A 27,979-nucleotide genomic window follows, 5' to 3' on the forward strand; every position below is an offset into this window, starting at 1 on the left:
GAGAAACATTAATTTGTTGTGCCACTTATTTATGCGTTCATTGGTTGATTCTTATATGTGCCCTGACCAGGGATCAAACTCGCAAACTTGGCATATTGAGGCAATGCTCTAACCAACTGAGCTACCAGACTGGGGGAACAGGTACTATTTTTATAGCCACAAAATATAACTTAAGAAAATCAGTACATTCTATTATATGAGAATAGACAAAGAAAATATTGAAAAGAATTTTAATTGATCCATCACAAAAGCATTGAACAAGCAAATAATGTTAATAAAATTTTAAAGATAAAATATTTAAAACAAAAACAGTAGTGCAGAAAATAAAATGTTTGCATAATTACACACATTTTAACACTTCCACATTCTTTTTGGAACTCAAGCCTTTAAATTTTGGAACCATGTTAACTTACAGGCAAATAAAAGAATGTAATGAACATATTCTACATAAAGTTATAACCTGGAAAACTATTTCCCTAGAGTATTATTGCCAGATAGCAATTAAATGTTTTTAGAATCAACAATCTGAATAATTCCTTGCTTTCCAAAGTACCCAAGAATTATACTAGAAAACTGATTTTTAGAGAGATTAAAACATTTAGGTGTATCTATATAATGTCATGTTCTCTGGCCGATCAACCTAGATATATTTATTCACTAACCTTGGTTCTGATACTATACATTTTGTTAGATGTCTCAGAACAAGTAAGATGTATTTTATTTTATTTTTAAAATATATTTTATTGATTTTTTACAGAGAGGAAGGGAGAGGGACAGAGAGTTAGAAACATCGATGAGAGAGAAACATCGATCAGCTGCCTCCTGCACACTCCCTACCGTGTATGTGCCCGCAACCAAGGTACATGCCCTTGACTGGAATTGAACCCGGGACCCTTGAGTCTGCAGGCTGACGCTCTATCCACTGAGCCAAACCAGTTAGGGCAAGTAAGATGTATTTTAGACATGCAAAAATTTTACAATGTAACAATATGAATCATCTAATCCCAATTGGGCATCCATTTTGTTGATTATTTCAATTAGCAGTAGTAAGTACACTAAAGATAAGTAGCATAATTAACATTCACACACCAAAAATTAAATGACAGTAGTGCAATTAGGTTTAACTTTAATTAAATCTGGTGAGAATTTCTTCAGAGTAAAGATTTTTAAAAAGATTAAAACATTAAGCTATAGAATTCTGTTCTACATGAAAATCTTATTCTTTACCATGTTTCCCTATTACAAACTAGAAATTTAAAGACTTTCTGAATATATTTAACTAAGCTGCTACCTATAAAGTGAGAATTCTGTGTAGAGAATTCAGGAATTACTTTTAAAAATTAGGCATGGAAATTATTTGTCTTTAAATTTTCCTGTTTGCTTCTGATTAAGCATGAGATAATCCTGGTTCAAAAGTGCTTAATAAAATGTAAGGGAAACATGTCAGTGTTCCTATGTAAGGGGCAAGTAATTTTCCAGTTATATCTACAAAGTTTCATAATTAAGGATTCAGAGTGTTAGTCAGTATACATCATCCAAAGGTTTTCCTTTCTTTGAATCTCCAGATAATTTTCAAGAAATCTATCCCTGACTTTTCAATTCATAAGGAATAAAGCAGCCAGGTTGTGTGTGTGCGTGCATTTCAGTATTTTTATTTTGACATTTGTTAAGTAGTTATTATATGATAAACTGTCTTAACCCATCCATATGATAATCATTCTATAGTTGGAATTGGCTTTAACTATTAAAGTTGTATACAAGGAAATTAGGGGTGTTGCAATACTTGGCTGCAAATAACTTGCCATCTGGTGTTGGGTCAGAAAATGCTATTTCATTAGTGCTGAGAAAACAGCCAAACATGAAGCGATTCCTAAAAAAAGAAGAGGAAAAGACAATTTAACAATGGAACCAAATTACAATTTTGATTCAACATTAGCACACTTTATTTTAGCAATCCAAATATAAAAATTCAATCGTTCTAACTAAATACTTGATTAAAATCCACATTTTAAGTGATAAAATGACTTAATGCTTTAGATTTTAGAGATGGAAGCCAATTTCATAGAGAAAGCTGAGGTCCAGACGAAATTCTGCTGAGTTAAAGGGAATCACAACCAGCTGACTCTAGATGTCGCATAGGAATGAGCAACTAATAAGAGGTAATATTGCTAATTAAAAACCATCAATAGCTCTAGCCAGTTTGGCTCAGTGGCTAGTGTTGGCCCCCCGGACTGAAGGGTCATGGGTTCAATTCCAGTCAAGGGCACATACCTTGGTTGCAAGTTTGATCCCCAACCCTGGTCAGGGGAGGCAACCAATCGACACACACTGATGTTTCTCTGTCTTTCCCCTCCCTTCCACTCTCTCTAAAAATCAATAGAGCCTGGCCAGTGTGGCTCAGTGGTTGATTGCTAGCGTAGGAACCAGGAGGTCATGGTTTGATTCCTGGTCAGGGCACATGCCCGGGTTGTGGGCTCAGTCCCCAGTGCGGGCATGCAGGAGGCAACCAATCAATGATTAGTCTCATCATTGATGTTTCTATCCCTGCCTCTCTCTTCCTCTTTGAAATCAATAAAAAATAAAAAAATAAAAATCAATAGAAAAAATATCCTCAGGTGGGGATTATTAAACAACAACATAGATAATTAAAGAAACCCATCACCAATAACCAATATTATATTCTTTTCAACTACACCACACACTCAGAGCTTTAAGAAGGCAAAAAGTCGCCCTAACCGGTTTGGCTCAGTGGATAGAGCGTCCGCCTGCGGACTGAAGGGTCCCAGGTTCGATTCCGGTCAAGGGCATGTACCTTGGTTGCGGGCACATCCCCAATAGGGGGTGTGCAGGAGGCAGCTGATCGATGTCTCTCTCATCGATGTTTCTAACTCTCTATTCCTCTCCCTTCCTCTCTGTAAAAAATCAATAAAATATATTTAAAAATATATATTAAAAAAAAAAAAAAGAAGGCAAAAACTCTCTTCCAATGTTTATTTTGGGAGGCAACCAAAATTTTTCTGGGGAAAAAAGAAGGCAAAAACTATTCCACATTTTGACTTAAACTCTCCTTGATCCAGAGCTCAATTAGGATTAAAAGTAATAAGATGAAATGGTTAAAAGAATTCAACAAAATTGAGGGATAGTTTATAAAGTAACTGACCTGTGCTCTTCAAATTTTTCAATGTCATAAAAGCAAAGAAAGCCTAAACTGTTCCAGATTAAGGAAAATGAGAACTAAAGAGATATGATGACTTAAGTGCAATATTCGATCCTACACAGGGGGAAAAATGTTATAAAGGATACTTGAGACAAATTATAAGACTGAAATATGAACTATACATTAGACAGAAGCATTATATCCATATTAAATATCCTGAATTTGATCACTGAACTGTGCTTATGTAAGAGAATATCCTTGTTCTTAAAAGTACAAAGAACGTACAGTAAATGTTAAAACTTGAATCTGGGCAAAGGCACATGGTGGCTCTTTTTAACTACTGCTACTCTTGTAAGTTTAAAATTACTTCAAAATAAAAAATTAAAGAATTAGATTCAATTAGAAGTTAAGATATAAGCTTCTGGTATCTTTACTATATAACTGAATACAAAGTTTATTGCTAAATGTCCAAAGCAAAATATTGGTTTGACTAAAAGTTCTTATTGTCTTTATTAGTGATATCAGCTATAGAAAAATATTACATTACATCTGTAGGTTTGAGTTCTTACTCTGTACTTCTACTAGCTCATCAGTAAATTTGACTTTATAATCCCATCTGAGCCTCAGGTGATTCTTATGTAAAATAACTAGGAATAATTTTCTACTCTTGTGATTATTTAAACACCAGAGGCCCAGTGCACAGATTCGTGCACTGGTGGGATCCCTTGGCCTGGCCTGCGCCCTCTCGCAATCCAGGACCCCTTAGGGCAGTGGTCGGCAAACTGTGGCGTGCAAGCCACATGCGGCTCGTGAGCCGCGGTTTGCCGTGCTGTTGACTAATGAGTTTGCCGATCACTGACCTAGACTCTCGATTCCAATAATTACAGGCTGTCGTTGTTCCTTGTGATTAAGCCCCTATTCCAGTAGTCGGCAAACTCATTAGTCAACAGAGCAGCAAACCGCGGCTCACGAGCCGCAGTTTGCCGACCACTGCCTTAGGGGATGTCGGATAGCCGGTTTCGGCCTGATCCCTGCAGGCCCCAATCCAGACAGGAGGGAGCCCAATCCTGTGCATTGAGAGTCTGTCCCCTGGTGGTCAGTGCACATCATAGCCACTGGTCGTTTGGTCGCTTAGGCTTTTATATATATAGATATATATAGATATTGCCTATATAGACAAGAGACAATTCAACCTAAGTCTCCTCATATACAGGATGAGCTGTCAATTATGTTACTTGTACCTTCAACTCAGATGTGTGAGAAAAGACAGATATGTTCTCGAATGTGTTTATTTCTCCTTTGAAGGCAACTTAATTCTCATTTGTTATTGCTTAGAGATAACATTTGTTATTGCTTAGAGATGCCTTAGTACTCAAAAGTATGATTTATAGACCAGCAACATTCAGCATCACCTGAGGGCTTACTAGGAATGCAGAATCTCAGGCCCCACCCTGACCTACTGAATCACACCTGCATTTTAATAAGATCCCAGGTGATTCATATGCACTTTCAGGTTTGAGAAGCACTAGACTACTGTCTTCTGGAAGTAGCTTAGATACTGCTATTTCTCATATCAAATTTATGTAGCTCTTAATATAAAGTATAGAAAATAGAGGTATTTTGTAATTAACTATCCAATAAAAATCTCTATAGACACCAATTTTTCTCAGTGCTCCCCTTTATGGGTGGACAGGATTATAGCCAAAGATTGGATCCCCACAATGGTCTTTGGTGCTCTTTCTTAAAAAGTATATGTATGTAACTGAAAGGGCTAGAATAGTGCTACTCAAAGTGTGGTTCTTGGTTTGGTTAAGGTGTAGTCGGTCTCTGGTTTGTAATCTTATTAAGTATAGAAGTCGATAGAAGTGTTGTGAAGCTCACTTATCCAACCTAGACTAGGTAAATTAATGTGAGCAAGAAGTAAGCTCATTTGTCACATTAGAAACTTTATCAATATGCAGTGTTAACACAGTAGAAGTTTAAAATGTAGAGTCAATAATTTATTTTTGAGATATAATTCATATACCATAAGACTCAATCCTTTTAAAATGTACAATTCAGTCGTTTTTTAGTAATAGTCACAAAACTGTGCAACCATCACCAATATCTAATTCCAGAACACTTTCATTACCCCAAAAAAAGAAACCCTGAACCCATTAGCAGTCACTCTCCATTCACCCATCTCTCAGTCCCTAGAAACTGACTGACTTATTTCAATTAGCATAATGTTTTCAAGGTTCACCCATATTGTAGTATGTCTTGTACTCCATTTCTTTTTGTGGCTAAATAATATCCTATATAATAAAGAGCTAATATGCTGATTAGACCAAACAGCAGAATGACCGTCCGGACAACCTTCCAGACAAAGCCGGGGCTGTGAGGGCTGAGCCCCTTGCACGAATTTTGTGCATCGGGCCTCTAGTCTTATTATATTACTATATGAATATACCACATTATATTTATCCATTAATCATGAACTTGGCTGTTTGCTTTTGTGGCTACTATGAATGCTGTTATGAACACTCATACCAGTTTTTGTGTGGACTTATCCTTTTTTTGGCATATATAGCTATTTGTCCAATTGCTGGGTCGTATGGTAAAAGTTTATTTCTGAGAAACTGCTAGACTGCATTCCACAGCTGCTGCACCATTTTACATTACTATAGCAGAGTACAACGATTCCAATTTCCCCCACATTCTCACCAACACTTATTTTCCCTTTATGATTAGTCATCTTAGTGGATATGAACTGTGGAATCTTATGGTTTTGATTTGTGATTTGGTTTGGATAGCTAATTATGTTGAGCATATTTTCATGTGTTTATCAGACATTTGTATTTCTTTGAAGAATTGTCTATTGAAATCCTGCCCATTTTTAATTTGGGTTATGTCTTTTTATTATTGCATTAAAGGAGTTCTTTTATTCTGGATGTAATAGACCCTTATTAGGTAAATTATTTGCAAATATTTTCTGTGGGTTGTCTTACTAATTTGCTTTTACATTTAGTTCTACTTACATTTAGTTATGAGTTATAGTAAGAATTACTTACACACTATCAATGGACATATATAACGTGGAGAGTGGCTACAGCATTTAGACAGGTTAAAGACTCGGACTGATTTGTGGCAAAGCCACATACAAGTCCTAGCTTGGAGGGCAAAGCCCTCCCAGCACAATTATAGCCAAAAGGCTATGGTTGTAAGCTTGACCTTATAGTCCACCCTGCAGTCCTAGGTAGCTAAGGAATGTGTGTGTGTGTGTGTGTGTGTGTGTGTGTGTGTGTGCAGCAAAACAAGGCTTAATAGAGTTCAGAGAATGGCAACAACAGGAAAGAAACAGATTTGAAATTCGCAAGAACATTGTAAACATCTTGCCCTTGTTTTGCTTTGTGTGATATGATATAAAATAAAGCTTCGACTTACAGGTTGTGTCACTGTTTCCTCATCCAGGCACAGTGATCCTACCTGGCCCCAACTACACTGAGTGGCCAGATTATTATGATCTCTGAACGCATAATAATCTGGCCACTCAGTGTATATCCCATACTATATAATAAACGGCTAATATGCAAATTGTTCCCTCGACCAGGAGTTCGACCAGCAGGCAGGTCAGCCAACTGCCCATGTCCCCTCCCCCTGGCCAGATCCCACCCCTGCATGAATTCATGCACCTGGCCTCTAATATATATATCTACACTAGTAAAAGAGAAATATGCAAATTGACTGTCCCTCCGTTATGCCAACCAGCCAATCAGGAGTATGCAAATTAACCCAACAAAGATGGTGGTTAATTTGCATACACAGGCACAAAGCAAAGACTGAAGATAGCGTAGAAGGAAGCCAAGCGCTGCAGAAGGGAGCGAGGCAGCAGAGAAGGGAGGGAGCAAGGCAGTGGAGACGCAGGAAGCCCTATTCTTGCAGGAATCTTCCTGCAACAGACCTCTAGTGTACACACACACACACACACACACACACACACACACACTGAGTGGCCAGATTATTATGCGTTCAGATAATAATCTGGCCACTCAGTGTATATTCTCTTGTCTGTTTTTTTTTTTTTTTTTAATATATTTTATTGATTTTTTTTTTTTTACAGAGAGGAAGGGAGAAGGATAGAGAGTTAGAAACATTGATGAGAGAGAAACATCAATCAGCTGCCTCCTGCACACCTCCTACCGGGGATGTGCCCGCAACCAAGGTACATGCCCTTGACCGGAATTGAACCTGGGACCTTTCAGTCCGAAGGCCGACGCTCTATCCACTGAACCAAACCAGTTAGGGCTTGTCTGTTTTCTTTAATCCTTCACCGCCCCTCCTCAGGTTCACCCCTGGCCATGATGGATGTGGTTCAGTACAATTTCTGTAATTCTTTTTTTAAAACCTCTATTTTCTTCATTTTATTTTTTTTCTTTTTAAAATTTTCTTCATTTTATATTTAACTATGTTTATATTTAACTATGTTAAATATATTTATTGAATGTTAATTTTAAATCTGTTGAACTGAATAAAATTAGGGCATTTTCCTTTATTTTTGGTTTTTCTATTTAATTTTCTAGCAATTCATCTTTATTTTCTTTTATTAAAGTGTTGTTCTGTAATAAACTTCACTGCAGGTAGTGTGAAAGCACTGGGTTAGAATGTTTCAGACCTGGAATGTGCCCTAAACTGAGTTTATTTTTTTCATTGCCAGCACTTACCTTACTTAGCCTGACTTTGATAGAATTTATATAGCAGTGTCTTATCAACATCCCTTCGGGTCATGAGCCAGAAAAGGTTCTGGGAAAGCTAATCTGGGTCTAAATACATTTTTTTTATTTCTTACCTGAGCGTATCTACCAGTCGTCTTGCAATGCGCTTTCTTCTCTTAAATCTGAAGACCCAGATCCTACTTATTCCACAGACTGCAGGTACTGGTACATTGGAACATCGCCAAGCCCTGTGACATTCTTTAGAGCTTGGGGATTCTGGACTAGTTGGTTCAGACAGGACACGGAAAGCCTGTAATGATATATCGAAGCATCTAGAGTTAATACAGGTAAGTTCACATTTCTTTTTTAAAACCATTCCTTCAACAAAACTTAAGAATTTAGAATTATTTTTATTATACCTTCACCAAAAATGTTAAAATTCGTTCATATTTATGGAATACTTGTTCTTTTAGCCACACAATGCTTGAAAAAACTACTAGTGGTACTGAGCTATTTCCAACATGCCAGTGTATTACACACCATTATGAAACTTCTATCTTTTATTAAAAAAAAAAAAAATCAAACTCTGACTTTTAGTACATAAAATACATATACTTCTCTCATTCTCTCCAGCCTAAAATGTATATATGATATTTTTAAAAACTGGTAACACAAAGGAGATTTTTACATGTTAACTATGAAATTTGGTTGGCAGCTAAGGCTTATTTTTTAAAAAAAATATTTTTATTGATTTCAAAGAAGAAAGGAGAGGGAGATAGAAACATTGATCAGCTGCCTCCTGCATGCCTCCTACTGGGGATGGAGCCCACAACCTGGGCATGTGCCCTGACCAGGAATTGAACTCTGGTCTCCTGGTTCATAGGTCAATGCTCAACCACTGAACCACACCAGCTGGGTGGCATGTAAGGTTTTTAAAGAAAACTTTGTATTTTGATATAATTATAGATTCACAGGAAGTTGAAAACTAGAACAGTTTTCCTCAAGGGTTATACCTTCCATAACTATGATACAATACCAAAAGCAAGAAAACATGGGTATAATGTATGTGTATACTTTCATGACAACTCATTACTTTCTATCATTATTCATTTAACCACCACCACACTCAAAATACAGAGGTATTGCATCATCACAAAATTCTCCCTCTTGCTACCTCTTTATAACTATACCCACCTTTTCCCTCCACCAGAAAGTATAAAATAAATTTATGCTAGTTTCATTTCAAGATGTATTATGATAAGTATTTTTAAAAGGAAAGAGACATAAGTAGGCAATATGATACAGTCAGATAAGAACATATTTCAACTATAAATCTCTAGCTAAAGATTACCCTGTACACTCCTTGAAGGCAAAAACTACAATCTCTATCCTATATAATAAAAGGGTAACATGCAAATTGACTTAGCAGTGGAACGACTGGTCGCTATGACGCGCACTGACCACCAGGGGGCAGACGCTCAACACAGGAGCTGCCCGCAGGCCCCATCGCCCAATGGGGGCCTGCCAGCCAACCTCTCGGTCCCTTCCCTTGGCCAGCAGGCTCCAATCACCCGATGGCGAACGGGGAACTGGGGTGGGTGGCACCAGGGGGGAGGGGCCAGCTGCTGGCAGCTGGGGAAGATGGCCCTGATTGCAGGCCAGGCCTAGGGACTGTACCCATGCACGAATTTTGTGCACTGGGCCTCTAGTTCTAGAATAAGGGTTGACAACTTTTTCCTGTGAGGGGCCAAATTATATTTTAGGCTCTTTGCACCCATTCTACCCTGCCATTGTAGCACAAAAGCAACCACAGATAATATAGAAATGAATGAGCATGGTTATGTTCTAATAAAACTTTATTTATAAAAATAGGTGGCAGCCATATTTGGCCTACAGGCAAATTTACCAACGCCTTTTCTAGAACAATGCTAATTAGTACCTAAAATAAATTCTAATTAAGGGACAAATAATGACTTTGCAATAAGGCAATATTCAATAACTGGGCTCTAAATCACCATAGTTTATAGGCCAGGTATTGAAATGACTACATGAACATAAGATTGACTTATCCTGCTTATATAGGGCAAAATATCAAATATTAACAGAAATAACTTTAATTATTCACATGGTCAAAGATATTTTAGTAGGAAAAAATGTTATTTGTGGCAGTAGTCTTAAATGCTTGAGACTTATTGAGACTTTTCCTAACTATTTGCTCACAAATTATGCCAATAATTTAAAAGACTTATAACATACCTGTTGGATGGGCTCTGCAATTAAACACCCAACTACTCTCTTTTCATCAGATATAAAGAGAAATGTTTTGGTTTTGTTTGGACATTTGGGAACAACTTGCTGAAAGCCCAATTCATTATCGACAAGTTCTTGCACTTCTTCTACCTAATGACATTAAAAAAATCAAGAGGTGAATATCTTTTAAAAATTATAATTGAAACTACATATAATTATATATAAAAATTTATGATTACTATATTTTAGCCTATTTTATCTCTATTTCCTAAATTTACAAACCCCCCGCCCCCGCCAATCATTTCATTATTGATGCATGTATCTGCCACTTAGGAAACAACAGGTTTCTAAGAACCTATTTTAAAGATCACTTTCAGGAGAAATTCAGACTCCTGGGAGGGAGAAAAAGTAGGAAGTGCCAAAACAGATTTTGTTTCAGTTTTATTCACTGTTCACTGGGGCTAAACATCTAGCCCAAGAAACACAGGCAACACTAACATAAGAAACAGACTCTGGGGCCATTCATCTCTCAATAAGTTTATGTTTTTCACAAGTGGAAGATAAAGGTAAAGTTGTCTTTGTTGTTGTTGTTAGTCCTCATCTGAGGATATTTTTCCATTGATTTTTAGAGAGAGTGGAAGGGAGGGGGCTAGAGAGAGAGAAACATCGATGTGACATTGATTGGTTGCCTCCGCACTCACTCCAACCAGGGCCAGGGATGAGCCTGCAATCGAGTTATGTGCCCTTCAATGGAATCAAACCTGGAACCCTTCAATCTTCGGGCTGATGTAATATCCACTGAGTCAAACTGGTTAGGGCTAACGCTATTGTCTTTAATCTCCAACTGCCATTCCTTTACTTGTATTGTAATTCTGAGGCTAGTTTTGTATAAACTAGTATGAAAATCATCCTTACATGTGTACCAAAGTGGATTATCAATCAACAAAAGTAGTTTGCACTTCAACATATGATTTCTTGGTGGGGGAGATGGAGGGAATAGGAGAATAATTAAAAAGCTAATGTTCCATACCTTTTTGATAGCATAACTTGGATCATGTGGCAGGACCAACACAATTTTCCCATCCCAAAACTCTGCTACTACACGTTCTCTTTTCCACCCCTGGAGAAGACAAAAAGAAGAGTAAATGATATTTTAAAAGATACAACAAAATCTAACTAAAAAAAATGGGGAAAGGGAAATAAAAGATGCCCCAAAGTGCTTGTCCTCAAGGGGCAAACATCCTACTGGGGTATATGCATACTAGAGGCCCAGCGTGCACAAAATCGTGCTCTCATAGCTCGCTTCCGCTTGCCTCAGCTGGCCGCCCCACCCATCACTGCTAGTAGCTCGCTGCCCCACCCTCTACTGCTCATATCTCTTCGCCACTCATAGCTCTCCGCCACTAGTAGCTTGCTGACCCGCCCTCCACTGTTAGTAGCTCACGCCCTGCCCCGCCCGCCGTGAGAGCCGCTGCTCCTTTGGTCCTGACGGCATTATGGCCATGGGCCTTTTATATAAGAGATGCGTAATCTATTATGAAACAAGGCAAAGTCAAATAAGTGCTCCTCATAGGAATGTGTAGGATCCATCATACCTACTAACTTGGAAAAGAATAAATTATTAGGAGTGGGAAAGTGGGGGAGGGGGAGGATAATAAACCAAGCTAAAAATATTATGAAGGTATGAACTACAACAATAAAAACGGGGGTGGGATGGGGGCGCGGCAGAGAGAAGGATGATTTGAGTAGCAGGATCAGTCATAAAGATAAGGCCCACAATAGGATGTATTTGGACTAGAAAGTTGCTTGATTGCTTGATAAAGAAACTTATTCTCTCAGAAAAGAAAAATCCTGGATAAGTCATAAAAAAGCTGTTTTCTAAGGTTATCTGTAAAGAAATTAAAATGGCGGTGGTGGTGGTGGTGGGGAGAGGGACGACGATCCTCAAGTCTTTGAATTTTGTTGACTGTTCAACTCTGTTCAGAAAGCTAGAGGTAAGAATACAGGGTATTCACTTAACCTAGAACAATATTTCTCTTTTAGTAGGATAGTTTAAAATGGTACTTTTTTAAAAAAAAGTTAACTTTTTAATACTGTCAGCCTCAAATATTAAGAACAACAAAACTGTAGTTAATGATGAAATATTTATGGATATACAGATCTTTCAATATTTAAGCCAAAAAAAAAAATATATATATATCTTTTAAAGCACTTTTACTTTTAAAACAAATTGAAAGACTATTTTTTTGACTTACTGTGTATTTGATTCCCTCCAGAAATCTATGGTGATGCTGAACATGCTGCAGTTCATCTTCAGGGTTGGAAGCAGTATAGATCATGCCACAAGCCTTACACATGGTGGCTCCAAAATGTTTCTGACCTGCATCCTGTTAATGAAGGGGGAGGCCACATCTAAACATATCACAAATATATCTACATTTAATACATGTAACCATTCATTCAAATTTTTCCTTATTTTTATTTTTTTTTAAATAAATCTTTATTCAGATTATTACAATTATTTCTCCTTTTTCCCCCCATAGCTCCCCTCCACCCAGTTCCCACCCCACCTTCTCCCCTTACCTCCCCCCCACTGTCCTCATCCATAGGTGTATGATTTTTGTCCAGTCACTTCATGAACACCCCCATACCCCTTTCCCCCTGAGAATTATCAGTCCACTCCCTTTCTATGCCCCTGATTCTATTATATTCACCAGATTATTCTGTTCCTCAGGTTTTTAATTCACTTGATTTTTAGGTTCACTTGTTGATAGATATGTATTTGTTGTTCATAATTTTTATCTTTACTTTTTTCTTCTTCCTCTTCTTTAAGAATACCTTTCAGCATTTCATATAATACTGGTTTGGTGGTGATGAACTCCTTTAGCTTTTTCTTATCTGTGAAGCTCTTTATCTTCCCTTCAATTCTGAATGATAGCTTTGCTGGGTAGAGTAATCTTGGTTGTAGGTTCTTGCTATTCATCACATTGAAAATTTCTTGCCACTCCCGTCTGGCCTGCATAGTTTCTGTTGAGAAATCAGCTGACAGTCGTATGGGTGCTCCCTTGTAGGTAATTAACTGTTTTTCTCTTGCTGCTTTTAATATTCTCTCTTTGTCTTTTGCTCTTGGCATTTTAATTATAATGTGTCTTGGTGTGGTCCTCTTTGGATTCCTTTTGTTTGGGGTTCTGTGCACTTCCTGGACTTGTAAGTCTATTTCTTTCACCAGGTGGGGTAAGTTTTCGGTCATTATTTCTTCAAATAGGTTTTCAGTATCTTGCTCTCTCTCTTCTTCTGGCACCCCCATAATTCTGATGTTGGTACGCTTGAAGTTGTCCCAGAGTCTTCTTACACTACCTTCAACTTTTTGGATTTTTTTTTTTGCTTTTTGCTTTTTTGGTTGAGTGTTTTTTGCTTCTTTGTAATTCAATTCTTTGACTTGAATTTTGTGTTCCTCTTGTCTGTTTTTGGGTCTCTGTATAATATTTTTTATTTCAGTCAGTGTATGTTTAATTTCTAGTTGGTCCTTTTTCATATCTTCGAGGGTCTCGTTATATTTATCGGCCTTTTCTAGGATATTCTTAAAAAGCCTTATAACCGTGGTTTTGAATTCTATATCCAGTCGTTTGTTTTCCTCCATTTCTTTCGTTTGTGATCTGATTCTTTGACGCCACATTTTCACTGCTTCCCTGAGTTGGTAAGGTAGATTTGTGTGCTAGGTTTCCAATATGGCCCAGTCGGTCTGCCTCCCCAGTTAACCTGAGGTGGACACTCTTGGTGCACCCCTTTGTGGACTGTGTGTACAGCCTTGTTGTAATTAAGTCTTGATTGTTGTTGGTATCACTGGGAAGAATTGACCTCCAGGCCAGTTGGCTGTAAGGATCAGCTGTGTCTATGCTGGCAGAAGTTCGGTGGTGGAGACAGCCTTATAGGATTAGACTTGCCAAATTGCAATAGCCTCTGTGCTCAGCTTGGATGGGGTGGAGTCTCAGTCTTGGCTTCCTGTCAGCCTTACCCTTGCGCGCACGTGCGCGCCTTCAAACCTCCACCTTCCCTGGCTCCTGAGTCTCTGCCCGAGAGTCCAGACTCCCCCCACAAGAGCGTGGGTCCCAGGGGCTCGCCTGGAACCGGGGTTCAGTGCAGTCAGGAACCTCTGACTCCCTTCCACTAGGGAAAGCCTGTGGCAACCTCCGCAGCCTTTGTGTGCACTGGCGTGCATGCGCGCGCTTTCAGTCCTCCGCCTTCCCCGGCTCCCGAGTCTCCGCCCGAGAGTCCAGACTCCCCCCACAAGAGCGTGGGTCCCCAGGGGCTCGCCTGGAACCGGGGTTCAGTGCAGTCAGAACTGGGGCCCAGTGGAGTCAGGAATCTCCGGCTCCCTTCCACTAGGGAAAGCCTGTGGCAACCTCTGCAGCCTTTGTGTGCACTGGCGCGCGCGCGCTTTCAGTCCTCCGCCTTCCCCGGCTCCCGAGTCTCCGCCCGAGAGTCCAGACTCCCCCCGTAAGAGCGTGGGTCCCCAGGGGCTCGCCTGGAACTGGGGTTCAGTGCAGTCAGAACTGTGGTTCATTGCGGTCGGGTGCTTCCTTCCCCCTTCCGCCAGAGAAAGTCAGCCAGGCTCTCAGCCGCCCTTCCTCTCTGCGCGCACAAAGACCCTTTGCCGTACCTCCAATTCTCTGTGAGCTTTTCTCTTTCCTTCTAGTTGTAGAATTTTCACTCAGCCAGCTTTCCTGTGGTTCTGGATGGTGTCCGTTCTGTCTTTTAGTTGTAGTTTTGAAATTGTTGTGCGAGGCAGCAGTTTAGGTGTTTACCTATGCCGCCATCTTGGTTTCTCCCCCTTATTTTTCTTTTATGCTAGTACAAGTGAAATGCTAAGTGAAAGTTTGGTTATAATATCCTCCTCCCCCCCCGCCCCAAACAAAATGAAAAAGACCTAAAAATGCAATCTATATATTTAAAACCCTAATATGCAAATAGACAGAACAGCGGAACAACCGAAAAATCAGTCACTATGACGTGTGCTGACCACCAGGGGGTGCACGCAGAATATGGCTGGCATCAGCAGCAGGTGGCAGAGCTTGGAACATGGCGGGCATCGGCCATGTCGGGATGGTGGATCAAGTGAATGGGGGCGCCAGACCAAGGCAGGGCGCTGGTTGCTATCATCAGGGCAAGCCTCTGGTTGTTACTGAAAACTCTTTGTTTCCGCACGTCACGGTCCCACCCGGCACTCGCATCTGCTGCCAGCACCAGCCCCACTTGCACCCGCTGCCGGTGCCTGGCGCCAGCCCCGATTGCTTGGCACTGTCAGTGGGTGCAAGCAATGGCTGCTGGCCCCAATCGCCCCTTAGGGCTTCTCCACCACCTCCTGCTCTTGAGAGCGATCGGGGCCAGCAGCTGCCACTCACACCCGCTGATGGCACCAGCCCCACTTGCACCCACTGCTGGCACCGGCCCTAATCGCTCTCTGCACCGTCAGAGGGTGCGAGCGGAGCTGGTGCCACCAGCAGCGGGAGCGGGGCTGCCGCAGACAGGGGACCGGGGGCTGTGGTGGGAGGGGCCGGGCAAAGGCACGGAAGATGGGCCAAGACCTGCCTCTGTGCCCACAGCAGCCTCACTGCCCACAGTTCCTTTCAAGGTGCACAAATTCGTGCACTGGACTCCTAGTAAATTAATAAAAGAAATGGAATTATCTCTTGGAATGGACAGTGTAAAAAAAACAAACATCTGGCTGTCGTGGCTCAGTGGTTGAGCATCAACCTATGAACCAGGAGATCACAGTTCGATTCCTGGTCAGGGCACATGCCTGGAATGCAGGCTCGAACAACAGTGCGGGGCATGCAGGAGGCAGACCATCAGTGATTCTCTCTCATCATTGATGTTTCTCTCTCTTTCTCCCACTTCCTTCCTCTCTGAAATCAATATATATATATATATTTATATATATATATTTTTTAAATCAAGATTCAAACAAAAGAAACAAATTTAAAAAAACCTCAAGATTCTTTAGCTAGATAGATCCATAGTTCTAAGAAGTAAAAGATTAAATCATAAAATTTATAGCTAAGATGAATAATGGAAACTTCTTTATTAAGCTCTTAAATAGAGACCTAAAAGTCTTATTTCAAAGAGGAAGGGCAAAAATTTTAGGACTTCTATATTCATTATGTATTTTTTTTCCTTAAGTGTTAAGAAATATAAAAATTCTTTGCCGCAAGAGTTGATAAAAATAAATATAATACATAATAGTTAAGGGAAAGCACAGATAAATCAACGAATATAGGGAAGTCAGGAATATTCAATGTCATGGCTCATTAATAAATCCGCATTCTATCTAATAAGGCCTTGCTTAATGCTACTAAAAATACTAGGTTCTGAACAGTCTGATACAGGAGCTGGCAAACTTTTTTGCAAAGAGCCAGATAGTAAATATTTTATGTTTTGCAAACCACACATGATTTGTCACATATTCTTCTCCTTTCCCTAATGTTTTAAAAATGTAAAAACTATTTTAAGCTCAAAGGCCATGGTCCAGATTTGGCCCATGGTCATAATTTGCCAAACCCAGGTCTAATACAACGTAGCTATTTTCATTAAATCTTTTGCTAGTCAATAATCTTCCTTATCTGAAGACAACTCATTCATCAGCACTCTGCTAAATTACTAGCTTCGCCCAACACTTATCAATTTGAAAATATACTTGACAGACTAGCTTTAAACACTGCCACTCCAAAGCCGGCATTTACAAACTCAGAATATCTATAACCCATATTAACTATGCTAAGACAACAGGTTCTATATGTGAGAGCCACGTACAGGAGGAGCTTTGTTTTGAATCTACTCACAATGACGAGCTGGTTTTTTGTTTCTTTGTTTGCATCTCTGGCATTAATACTTTTCTGTATATTGGTCTGTTTCAAAAAGTTAGTAGGTGTGATGGATGCCACAGAAGACTGTTCTCCAACTAGAGATCTTAAAATAGAAAGTTGATAAACATTATTTAATCTGCAGAGCACCTGACAATTTTCAGTGCTTTTTATAGACAATAACTTGAGAAAGAATAATACCAGGAACAATGAGAAACCTCACACCCACTCAGAGAGGATCGGTAATTTACTCAGGGTTAAGTAACTAGTAAAGAATGGTGGTAACTCAAATCCTCATCTTAAAACTACAAACACAAGGGACTTTCATCTATTGTATCAGATGTACATATGCAGAATCCCTTAGTAACTTGATTTCACTTGTAAAAAATAATCTTTTGTTTGCTTTATCAAACCTAGGATGATATTTAACCATGTAGGTCTACAGAAATTCCTGGAATACCACACAAATAAGTAGACTAATATTAAAGCTTACAGGTAGGGCCCTAACCGGTTTGGCTCAGTGGATAGAGCATCAGCCTGCGGACTCAAGGGTCCCAGGTTCAATTCCGGTCAAGGGCATGTACCTTGGTTGTGGGCACATCCCCAGTAGGGGGTGTGCAAGAGGCAGCTGATCAATGTTTCTCTCTCATTTGTTTCTAACTCTCTCCCTCCCTCTCCGTAAAAAATCAATAAAATATATTTTTAAAAAAAAGCTTACGGGTAGGTCCATAGGAAGTTAGCCATCAGCATATAAACATCTTTTTACTTGGGCAGTGGTTGAGGCTAATACATGCACTTGTTCTTAAATTCCTAGGAAAAAAAATTTTGGCTGGATAGATGTTGAGGAAACTTTTTCCCATTAGGAAACAATGTTCGAGGTTGCAGCTTGAAGCCCCGCCCACCGGCTAAAGTCAGCTAGCAGATATGATTTGAATGACTCCCATGGTGTTGAAAGCTTTGGATTCGCTATCAATATTTTTAAAATCTAGAGATTTCACTTGAAAATATATATATTTCCAACATTGTAAGAGACACGATAAGATCTCTAGATCTCTATTTCTCCAATGAACTTACTAGATCTAAACAGCACATGCTCTTTTAGATGGGGCATGCATTCTCCATTTGGCTCCAGTCTCCACCCAGCCTGGCTGGCTCTGTAGGCATTTGAGTTTGTAACCCTTGCCTTAGAGTAGAGGTAAGAGAAAATAGGCAAGGAAACAAACCAAGTGCCTAAAGCAAGAGATTCAAACAGAAAAAAAATCTGATAAGAAAACACTGGGGAGCCCTAACTGGTTTGGCTCAGGGGCTAGCAGAGTGTAGACCTGCTGACTAAAGGGTCCCAGGTTCGATTCCGGTCAGGGGCATGTGGTTGCAGGCACATAACCAGTAGGAAGTGTGCAGAAGGCAGCTGATCGATGTTTCTCTCTCATCAATGTTTCTAGCTCTCTATCCCTTTCCCTTCCTCTCTGTAAAAAATCAATAAAATGTATTTATAAAAAAAAAAAAAAAAAAAGCAAACCCTGGGGAAAAAACTGTCTAAGGCTTTAAGCTAAAGCCAAACTGTTTTGTGATCATTTAATTAGAATGGCTTTCAAAGTGACTTCGCATCCTAGTCAGTTTGGGTCAGTGGATAGAGCATTGGCCTAGGGACTCAAGGGTTCCGGGTTCAGTTCTGGTCGGGGGCATGTACCTTGGTTGCAGGCACAGACCCAGTGGGGAGTGTGCAGGAGGCAGCTGATCGATGTTTCTCTCTCATCAATGTTTCTAGCTCTCTATCCCTTTCCCTTCCTCTCTGTAAAAAATCAATAAAATGTATTTATAAAAAAAAAAAAAAAAAAAAAAAAAAAAGCAAACACTGGGGAAAAAACTGTCTAAGGCTTTAAGCTAAAGCCAAACTGTTTTGTGATCATTTAATTAGAATGGCTTTCAAAGTGACTTCGCATCCTAGTCAGTTTGGGTCAGTGGATAGAGCATTGGCCTAGGGACTCAAGGGTTCCGGGTTCAGTTCTGGTCGGGGGCATGTACCTTGGTTGCAGGCACAGACCCAGTGGGGAGTGTGCAGGAGGCAGCTGATCGATGTTTCTCTCTCATCAATGTTTCTGACTCTCTATTCCCTCTCCCTTCCTCTCTGTAAAAAATCAATAAAATATATTAAAACAAAAAAGTGACTTCGCAAACCTATGTTAAGAATTATATTTTACATCATGACCAACAGAGACACACACACACACAACTAAAAAAAATGTTTCACTAAGCACACTATATGAGAAATACATGATTCCATTTAAATACTGGATGTAATGCCCTTAAACTGATTTGATAAGCTATAAATGGTAAATACCTGTAATATAGAAAACACTCAGCTAGGTTGTTGACACCCTCTTCTTTATGCAGCCTTTGCTAAGGTGACTCAGCTTTTTCCATCCCAGCATGCATGACCACAATCTTTACTTCTATCTCAGCAATTTTAACACTTTATTATATGTGCTCATTTAAATGCCTATCCTCCTCTAATTGTAGCAGGACCATGTACTTTTTATCTTCACAGTTCTGAAAACTCAGTATAGTTCAATACCACATAGTACTTTGTAAGTGTTCACCAAATAAAGGAATAAACAAACAAAAAATGAATGTGAAACTGAACCAGAGAATCTGTAGTCTACCTAAAGTAATAGATTAAACCACAAGAAATTGATGGTATTTGACTTTTTAGGTCCTACATAAAAGAGCTATTTCAAATGACCCAATCCAATCCATCTCTCAGGTGATTTAAGGTGAGGAACCCCTAAGAATAGGAGAACTTAGCTAGGAAGTGCCTTTCTCAATACCTGTAGTTATTTATCATCAAATGGGAAGAGAAGTATCAAAGCTCCTTAGCAAGACGTTCAGACCATAGCAAACTTCTTTTTTAGCACTTTCCACCTATCACGTTCACATCTATCCATACCTCCCACATCCCACTCTTAGCTTTGACCAGGATAGGGGTAGTTTCAGCTGGAATTTATCAAGCTGCTGCAAATTACTTACTCCTCTTGCCCAAGTTTCTCATCTATAATATGGGGATAATAATGGTACCTAGATCATAAGGTTGTAAATGCTCATTAAACATTAACTATTACTAATATATTATCACCCAGGGAAGGCAATATATAGCCTAATGGACTTTGATTCAGATGTGGATTCTAGTCCTGGCTCTGCCACATAATAGCTGTGTAACTGTGGCTGAATTACTAAGTTTCCTCAGCTAAAAATGGAATTGATAATGCCATCTTCCTTCTAGGTTGTTGTGAGGACTAAGTGAGATAATGGATATAGATTGCTTATTATGGGCCAGGTTATACATAAAAATGTTAGCAATTATAAAGACCTTTCTCTTCTCTCAGGCTCACAAAAATCTTTTTTCTTCTCTCAACTCTTAGGTTCTTAGAAAGTTTCTATGAAGAGATATGATTACACCTTCTATTCTTAATTTCTCCTTAGAGGAAAAGGAAAAATTGCTCTCCAAATTAAACAGTACAAGAAAGAAAAAGAGATCCATAGGACTCATCTATATATATAAAAGCCAAGTGACCAGAACGACGGGACAACTGGAAGGACCGGTTGCTATGACGCGCACTGTGGCGGCAACCAGCCTGATCAGGGCACTGATCACCCCCTGGCATGGCTCCTCCCCTCCCTGCTGGCCTGGCCCTGATCAGCCCCTATAGGGGATGGCCGGCCGGACCCCACCCATGCACTAATTTGTGCACCAGGCCTCTAGTAATTGAATAATCATAGAACATTAAAATAACAATTCCTACCTTTTTGTATTGACTGAAGATGCACTGAAGATGGGATAGACAATGGACTCAGAAGAAACTGGTAGAGGGAAAAGTTGATAATAATTTGTATTACAAAATAAACTCAAAGCTTTATATCTTAAGATTTTAAAGGCTAATGAGACCAAAATACTCACATTACTTAAAGTTAAGACGTAATAGCAATCAAGACAGTATGATATTGGCAAAAAGATAGACAAATAGATCAATGGAACAAAATAGAGAGCCTAAAAACAGACCCATGCAAATAAAATCAACTGATTTTTTACAAAAAGGCAAAGGTACTTCATTGGAGAAAGGATAGTCAACAAATGCTGGAACAATTGAACATCCATATGCAAAAGAATAACTATACTTACATATATACCCATGCTCAAAATGGGTCACATATTTAAATGTGAAATGTGAAACTATGAAACTTCTAGAAGAAAATGTAAGAGAAAAATCTGCATGAACCTGGGTTTTGGGCTAAGTTTTTACACAAAAACACAATAGATGAAAGAAAAATTAAGTTGGAATTATAAAATGTAAACATTTTGCTTTGCAAAAAAATACTTAAGAAAATGAAAGGACAAGCCACAGACTGGGAGTAAATACTTACAATCCTATTTCTGATTGAGGACTTGTATCCAGAATACAAAAAAACCCTCTTACAACTCAACAATAAGAAAACAATTCAAAATGGGCAAAAGATCTGAATACAGTTCAACAAAGATATACATGGGAAATAAAGAAAATTTTATAGCTACTGTAAACAGAAATCCATTATTTTTCTGTTACATGTTCCATTGTATCAGTGATAGCAAAACCTTGGTAAAACATAATGCATACTAAATACTGAGCACTGCTTGGTACATATTCAGCATCCAGTAATGTTAGCTATTACTATTATGAACAATCATATACAAATATTTATATTAATATGTATTTATAAAATTATATCCTATATAATAAAAGCCTAATATGTTAAGTGTCTGACCATTCTACCATTCAACCAGTCACTATGACTCGCACTGACCACCAGGGGGCAGACACTCCATCTGGTAGGTTAACTTGCTGCTGGGGTCCGGCTGACCGGGACTGGGCATGATGGGCTGGACATGCCCTGGAGACCTCCTGCAATCCCTCCCCAGCCCCGATCATACACCAGTGGGGTCCCTCTACCTGGCCTGCACCCTCTTGCAATCTGGGACCCCTCAGAGGATGTCAGAGAGCTGGTTTCAGCCCAATCCCCACAGGCCAGGCCAAGGGACCCCACCGGTGCAAGAATCTGTGCACTGGGCCTCTAGTTTATATATAAATAAAATTAGGTCCTCATAAGTTATTATTCCAGATTTGCTTTTAGTTTTTATATTTTTTTGTTTTCTTCCTATGAGCTAGTTTCTCACCATATGTAGTATATCTACTCCTAGAATTTAAGTTTAATTCCAAATCCTATCTAATAAAGAGGGAATATGCTAATTGACCCTCATGCCATGGCAAAGATGGTGGTGCCCATAGCCAATAAAGAGGGAATATGCTAATAGACTGCCCCGCCCTCAAAGATGGCGGCGCCCACACCCACAAGATGGTGGTGCCCAGTCCCATCAGCCCCGCCGGGGCAGCAGGCACCTGCCTCCAGAGTCCCCCAGTCCCCTCAGCCCCCCAGCCCCCCAGGACCGGCCCAATGCGCAGGCAAACCTTGGATGGTGGCTGCCCAGCCAACACCCAAGGTGCAGGCAAGCCTCAGATGGCGGCTGCCCAGCCACCCAGGGCCGGCCCAGGCTCAGGTAACCAGGGCTGGCCAAGGCTTGCGCTGCCGGCAGTGGCAGCAGCAGAGGTGTGATGGGGGAGTTGCCTTCCCCTGATTGCCAGGTTGCCTCCTGCCCTTGAGTGCTCCTGGACTGTGAGAGGGGGCAGGCCAGGTTGAGGGATTCCCCCGCCCTCCAGTGCATGAATTTTCATGCACCAGGCCTCTAGTTTATAGATATAACCAATGAAGTAAAGTTATTAAGAATCTGTAAATAGAATGTTAATTAACTTCTTTATAAATTCATAGTTTAGTAAACTCTATTTAATTGAACAATGACACCATAAGTTAATAACAGAATTTCAGAATGAAGAGGAATTTACAAATTAAGACTAACCCCTTACTTTAGAGATCTCTTCTCTAGATCCCAGTTAATTAGTGGCAGACCTAGACAAAATCTCAAGGTTCCTGATGTTCAATTCAGCGTCCTTTCCATGGCTTAGTAAATTTCACCTATATCTCGCTTTGATCAAATCTATAACATAAATTGTTTTTAGTCCTTCCTATTATTTAATAGGGTAAAAGATAGGTAGGGTAGGCATGAGAACACCCAGCTCTAGGGTGTTTAAATAACTTGGCCACATCCCATAGACCAATTAAGCATTAATATTTTGTCTTAAGTTCCAATCTAAGGCCTCCTTGTCTCCTCCTTTTAAAAATGCATTGCATTAGAAAACAACAAACCCCCAAACAAAACGCACTGCATTGCTTATCACACAAAATAGTGTCACCAAAATAAACACAAAGATACAAACGCAGGCATACATACTGATATATATATATACCAAAATATTATTGTATATGATTTTATATTGATACATGTAATGAACTATTATCCTTAGTCAATAAACTCATTTTGAGAAGAGAAATTTTCTCTTACCTGCCTTGTTTTCACTGTGAGAATCTTCTGAAGAAAAACACTTATTTTCTTCAGGTTTATACTCCCTTGAAGAAACTACTCCACTTAATGAATCCTGAAGATAATGAATAGGTAAAATTTAAGAAAACCATTTTCCACTTAGTGAATGAATTCCAATAGATCTGTTTCTAAAACAAAATATCTAATTTATTATGAATTATTTTATAACATGATTTTAAATTCTCAATTTTCATCCTATTTTAAGGAGAATTTCCTGCATATTTACTAAGTATACATAACCCTTTAAAAGACAGTGTGGCCTGGGCTGGTGTGGCTCAGTTAGTTGAACATCATTCCATGCACTGAGAGGTTGCTGGTTCAATTCCCAGTCAGAGCACATGCCCAGGTTGGGGGCATGCAGGAGGCATCCAAATGATATTTTCTCTCTCAATGATGTCTCTCTCTCTCTAAAATCAATTTTTTTAAAAACAGTTAAAAGACAAGTCTGTAATTTGTCATCCTATAAAAAATCTATTATAATTCTAAAAGATGGCAGACTTATGCTTATTGAACATCCTTTCTGTAATTGAACAAAAAAAAATTAGTGAAAATGGCAAAAATTTCCCCAGTAGCCACCAAACTGGAAAAGGACCTTTTGTCATAAAAAGAACATTCTGGAGTAGTTGGGGAGGCTTCTAACTCCACTTTTTGGGCAGGAGCTGGGAAGTGGAAAAAACAAAATAGAAAAAAATTTTGACAAATTTTACTAACACTATAGTTTGGTGAAATTTAGAAAATATATAGTTTGTGGGAAAGGAAAAAAACTTTTGCTTAAAGTAGAACTGCTTTACAAGACCATAATATCTCAGTAGAGATGGGACAATCCATTAATTTGCCATTTTGTAGGGCTCCATAATGAGTTGGGGAAAGGTTTTAACCCAATAATGAAAACAGGCTTCAACCCTAGCTAGTAGAAATGAATACTAGTAGTGAGTATTTAATAAATTCTTAAGATAGGAGAGCCTAGTTCCACAAATTTAAGATGCACAAAAGCACAGCTTCTCAGACTGATGACAACTAAATAGAATCTAATATCCAGCCCCTTAAAATGATGCTCAGAAAATAAAGCAGAAAAGAGCATTCAGAGAATTTGTCATGTCACTCTACCAAATAGATATAGAGAATACTAACTAGGAGATGACTGGGTGCTGGATTGAGAATTAATTTTAGCTTGAACGGTCCCCCCAATTTTTAAAAATTTAGGTACTTTTATATACAATGAAGTGCACAGATATAAAGTATACAGTTTGATGAATTTTGATAAACTTGTATACCCATGTAACCTAAATTCAAAACCCCCATCAAGATATAGGTTTTTGGCCTGGCTGTTGTGGCTCAGTGGTTGAGCGTCGACCTATGAACCAGATCAGGGTATCCGGGTTGTGGGCTCGATCCCCAGAAGTGGGTGTGCAGGAGGCAGCCAATCAATGATTCTCTCTCATCATTAATGTATCTATCTCTCCCTCTCCCTTCCTCTCTAAAATCAATAAAAATATATTAAAATATATATATATATATATACACACACACACATGCCTATATATGTATTAGGCTAAAAATTTTTTAAAAACTTTTTAATGTGGCCATAAAAAATTTAAATTACATGCAGCTGGTATTCTATTTCTAACAGACAACACCAGTCTGGGCTAGCTGTGTTAAATTTATGAGTAAGATCAAAAAGCATAGAATGGCAACCATGAAAACATACTACAAAAAATAAACAAAAATCCAACTAGCTATATGTTAACAGTGATCATCTCCAAGTAGTGGGTTTACAGAAGATATATTTTTTTTTCTTTTTTTTTTTTTTTCTTTAATTTTTTTTTTAAAAATATATTTTATTGATTTTTTACAGAGAGGAAAGGAGAGGGATAGAGAGTTAGAAACATGGATGAGAGAGAAACATCGATCAGCTGCCTCCTGCACACCTCCTACTGGGGATGTGCCCACAACCAAGTCACGTGCCCTTGACCGGAATCGAACCCGGGACCTTTCAGTCCGCAGGCCGACACTCTATCCACTGAGCCAAACCGGTTTTGGCAAGAAGATATATTTTTATACTTTCTGTGACCTCTAAATTTTCTACAATCTAGTAGTTTAAATAATAAGCTAAAACAAAAAGCCATATGCTCATACTCTGGAAACCTACTACATGAATTTTGTTATTTCTACTTTCTAAAAACACTATCAAATAAAAGTTGTTAAGCTTTTCTGGACTTTAGTTTTGTCATGAGGAAATTTAATAAAATGTATACCTTAATACCAAGGAAATGTTGGTAAGGCTTCCTTAAGCCAAAAAGGGGAGAAATGTCCCGTCTTTCCATCCTGCCTCTAAATTCTTTATAGTGATTAAACTATACTATTTGGTTTCATAAAAGCAGTCATCCAGAATGCAAAGAAAAAAAACATTTTGTTCAATTATGTTAATATATAGTATGTATATTGAAGTTTTGTTATATAGCCAACTTAGTTTTTAAAATGGTATGTATAGTTTTCTTTACCTTTATTAATTTCTCTTCATTTTTATTTCTTATGCCCAGCAGCTCAATGTTCAGTTCCTTTTCTAGCAACAAGCACTTTGGCACTTGCCTTGTCTCGAAACTTTTTCTTTCATTGACAGTCTCTACATTAGAATCTTTAATCACTTCTGATTTATTCTCTTGGCTGAGTCCCAGTAATGGCTTGTTTTCCAGAGACAATTTTTTAAGAGAAGATTTTTTCCTAACAAAAAATGCTGCTCCACCCTGGAGTGTTACTTGTGGTTTGACTTTTTGGCTTAGAACTCGAGGAGCATTTAAATTATTTTCAGCTGAATAACAACTGTTCTCTTTCTCTACAATTGGTTTGTAGGCCACTCGATTTTGCTTGGAATTTTTAGAATTCTTTGATACAGGCTTGTTGCACTTATAACTTGGTTGACACTTAGCAGTTAAACTCTTCTGTGGTTTTTTCTTCATCTTCTTGGAGCAGATTGTTTTTTCCTGCATTTTTTCTGTCACACTGGGAAAAGATGTATCTTCATTATTAGTTTTTAGACAAATGGATCTACTCTCTTTTATCATCTTTCTCTCCAATGGATTGAGGTAACACTTACTAGTATTTTTGTTGTAAAAGGATACAGTAGACACACAAGATTTAAAAGGTGAACCTTGATTTGCAGATGGTAATCTATCTGTTTTAGTTGTTTTGAGCAGACTTGAAGTGAAATGGCCTTGTTGAGAGCAGTGCACATTTTCTTCATTACTTTGGCAAATGTATTTTTTATTAGGTGATGAAAATATATTTTCAGTAAAATCCAAAATTAATTTCTTTGATGGAATGTCAGATAATAGGCTATAAAAAAAAGTCCATTGATAAGAACTGTTATTTTGCTTTATTTTTTTATGTCAATCTACTGCTAAGTATAAACAATTCACACTACAAAACAATACATTCTCTCCACCAAACATCCATTCACACACATTATTTATTAGTTTTAACAGTAGGATTCTCAAATTCTGTTTTTACCAAACAAAGCATTCAAATATTTTTCAAAAGACAGTGTTTGTGAAAACCATTTACAAAGAAGCTTTGAGATAAGTGAGTGTTTTAAAACCCATTTCAAAGTCCTGGCCATATACAAATTATAGCCCATATACTTTGCTTGAGTGGCTATAAGTCCCCTAAAATGATTAATTCTATGTAATTAGGGCCTGTTCTATGGAGAGTAATTTATATCTGGTATGACATGTAGTAAGTACTAAATACACAGACTTTCTAGGATTGCTTACAAATAAGTATCTATTGTATGCAAAATGCTATGTTAAGTATTACATAAGAGAGTAGAAAGGAGCAAGGTAATGAAAGATTTGACATACATTTTGAAGCCACAGAGAAACAGCTCTTTCTCTGATTCCTTGGCAAAAGCATTAAATAATCCTATATAATAAAAGGCTAATATGCAAATCAACCAAATGGTGGAAAGCCTGGCCACTGTGACGCGCAATGACCACCAGGGGGCAGATGCTCAATGCAGGAGCTGCCCCTTGGTGATCGGTACATTCCCAAAGGGAGAGCACCACTCAGCCAGAAGCCTTGAGCTGGGCTCATGGCTGGAGAGCACAGCTAAGGTGGCAGGAGACTCCCACCTCCTTGGCAGTGCTAAGGATGTCTGACTGCAGAGAGCGGGCCTAAGCTGGCAGTCGGACATCCCCCGAGGGCTCCTGAACTACGAGAGGGCGCAGGCCAGGCTGAGGGACACCCCGAGTGCACAAATTTTGTGCACTGGGCCTCTAGTTAATTATAAAAGCTTACAGTATTCCCAGACTAGAATTAGAATATAAAATATTACTATAGCCACAAGGAGTAGGCCAGTGAAAGAAGGGAAATTTTAAGAGAAGCTAAGAAAGCCCAAAGGTGAATTCTTCTTTTCTGAATTTCTACCCATAGGATGAGACTCACTTGTCACAGTTCAAAGAATTCTGCTTCCTTTTCCTTGGAGTAAAAGCTGACATCT

The 27,979-nt window shown here is 38.9% G+C and overlaps 1 protein-coding gene across 1 annotated transcript; it reads right to left on the bottom strand.

Moving 5' to 3' along the window:
• Nucleotides 1–213: 213 nt before the first annotated feature.
• Nucleotides 214–27,977, bottom strand: ESCO2 (establishment of sister chromatid cohesion N-acetyltransferase 2; the record flags this gene model as incomplete). The annotated part of the gene is made up of 10 exons (XM_080676997.1): nt 214–1,870; nt 7,983–8,158; nt 10,105–10,248; nt 11,129–11,218; nt 12,354–12,485; nt 16,938–17,064; nt 20,759–20,816; nt 23,446–23,539; nt 25,986–26,817; nt 27,925–27,977. The coding sequence occupies 10 exons, from the start codon at nt 27,975–27,977 to the stop codon at nt 1,738–1,740; spliced, it is 1,839 nt and encodes a 612-aa protein (XP_080533123.1). The 3' UTR covers nt 214–1,737.
• Between the last annotated feature and the right edge of the window lie 2 nt (nt 27,978–27,979).

Source organism: Plecotus auritus (assembly GCF_963455305.1).
Source record: "Plecotus auritus genome assembly, chromosome: 6".
Lineage (NCBI taxonomy): Eukaryota > Metazoa > Chordata > Mammalia > Chiroptera > Vespertilionidae > Plecotus > Plecotus auritus.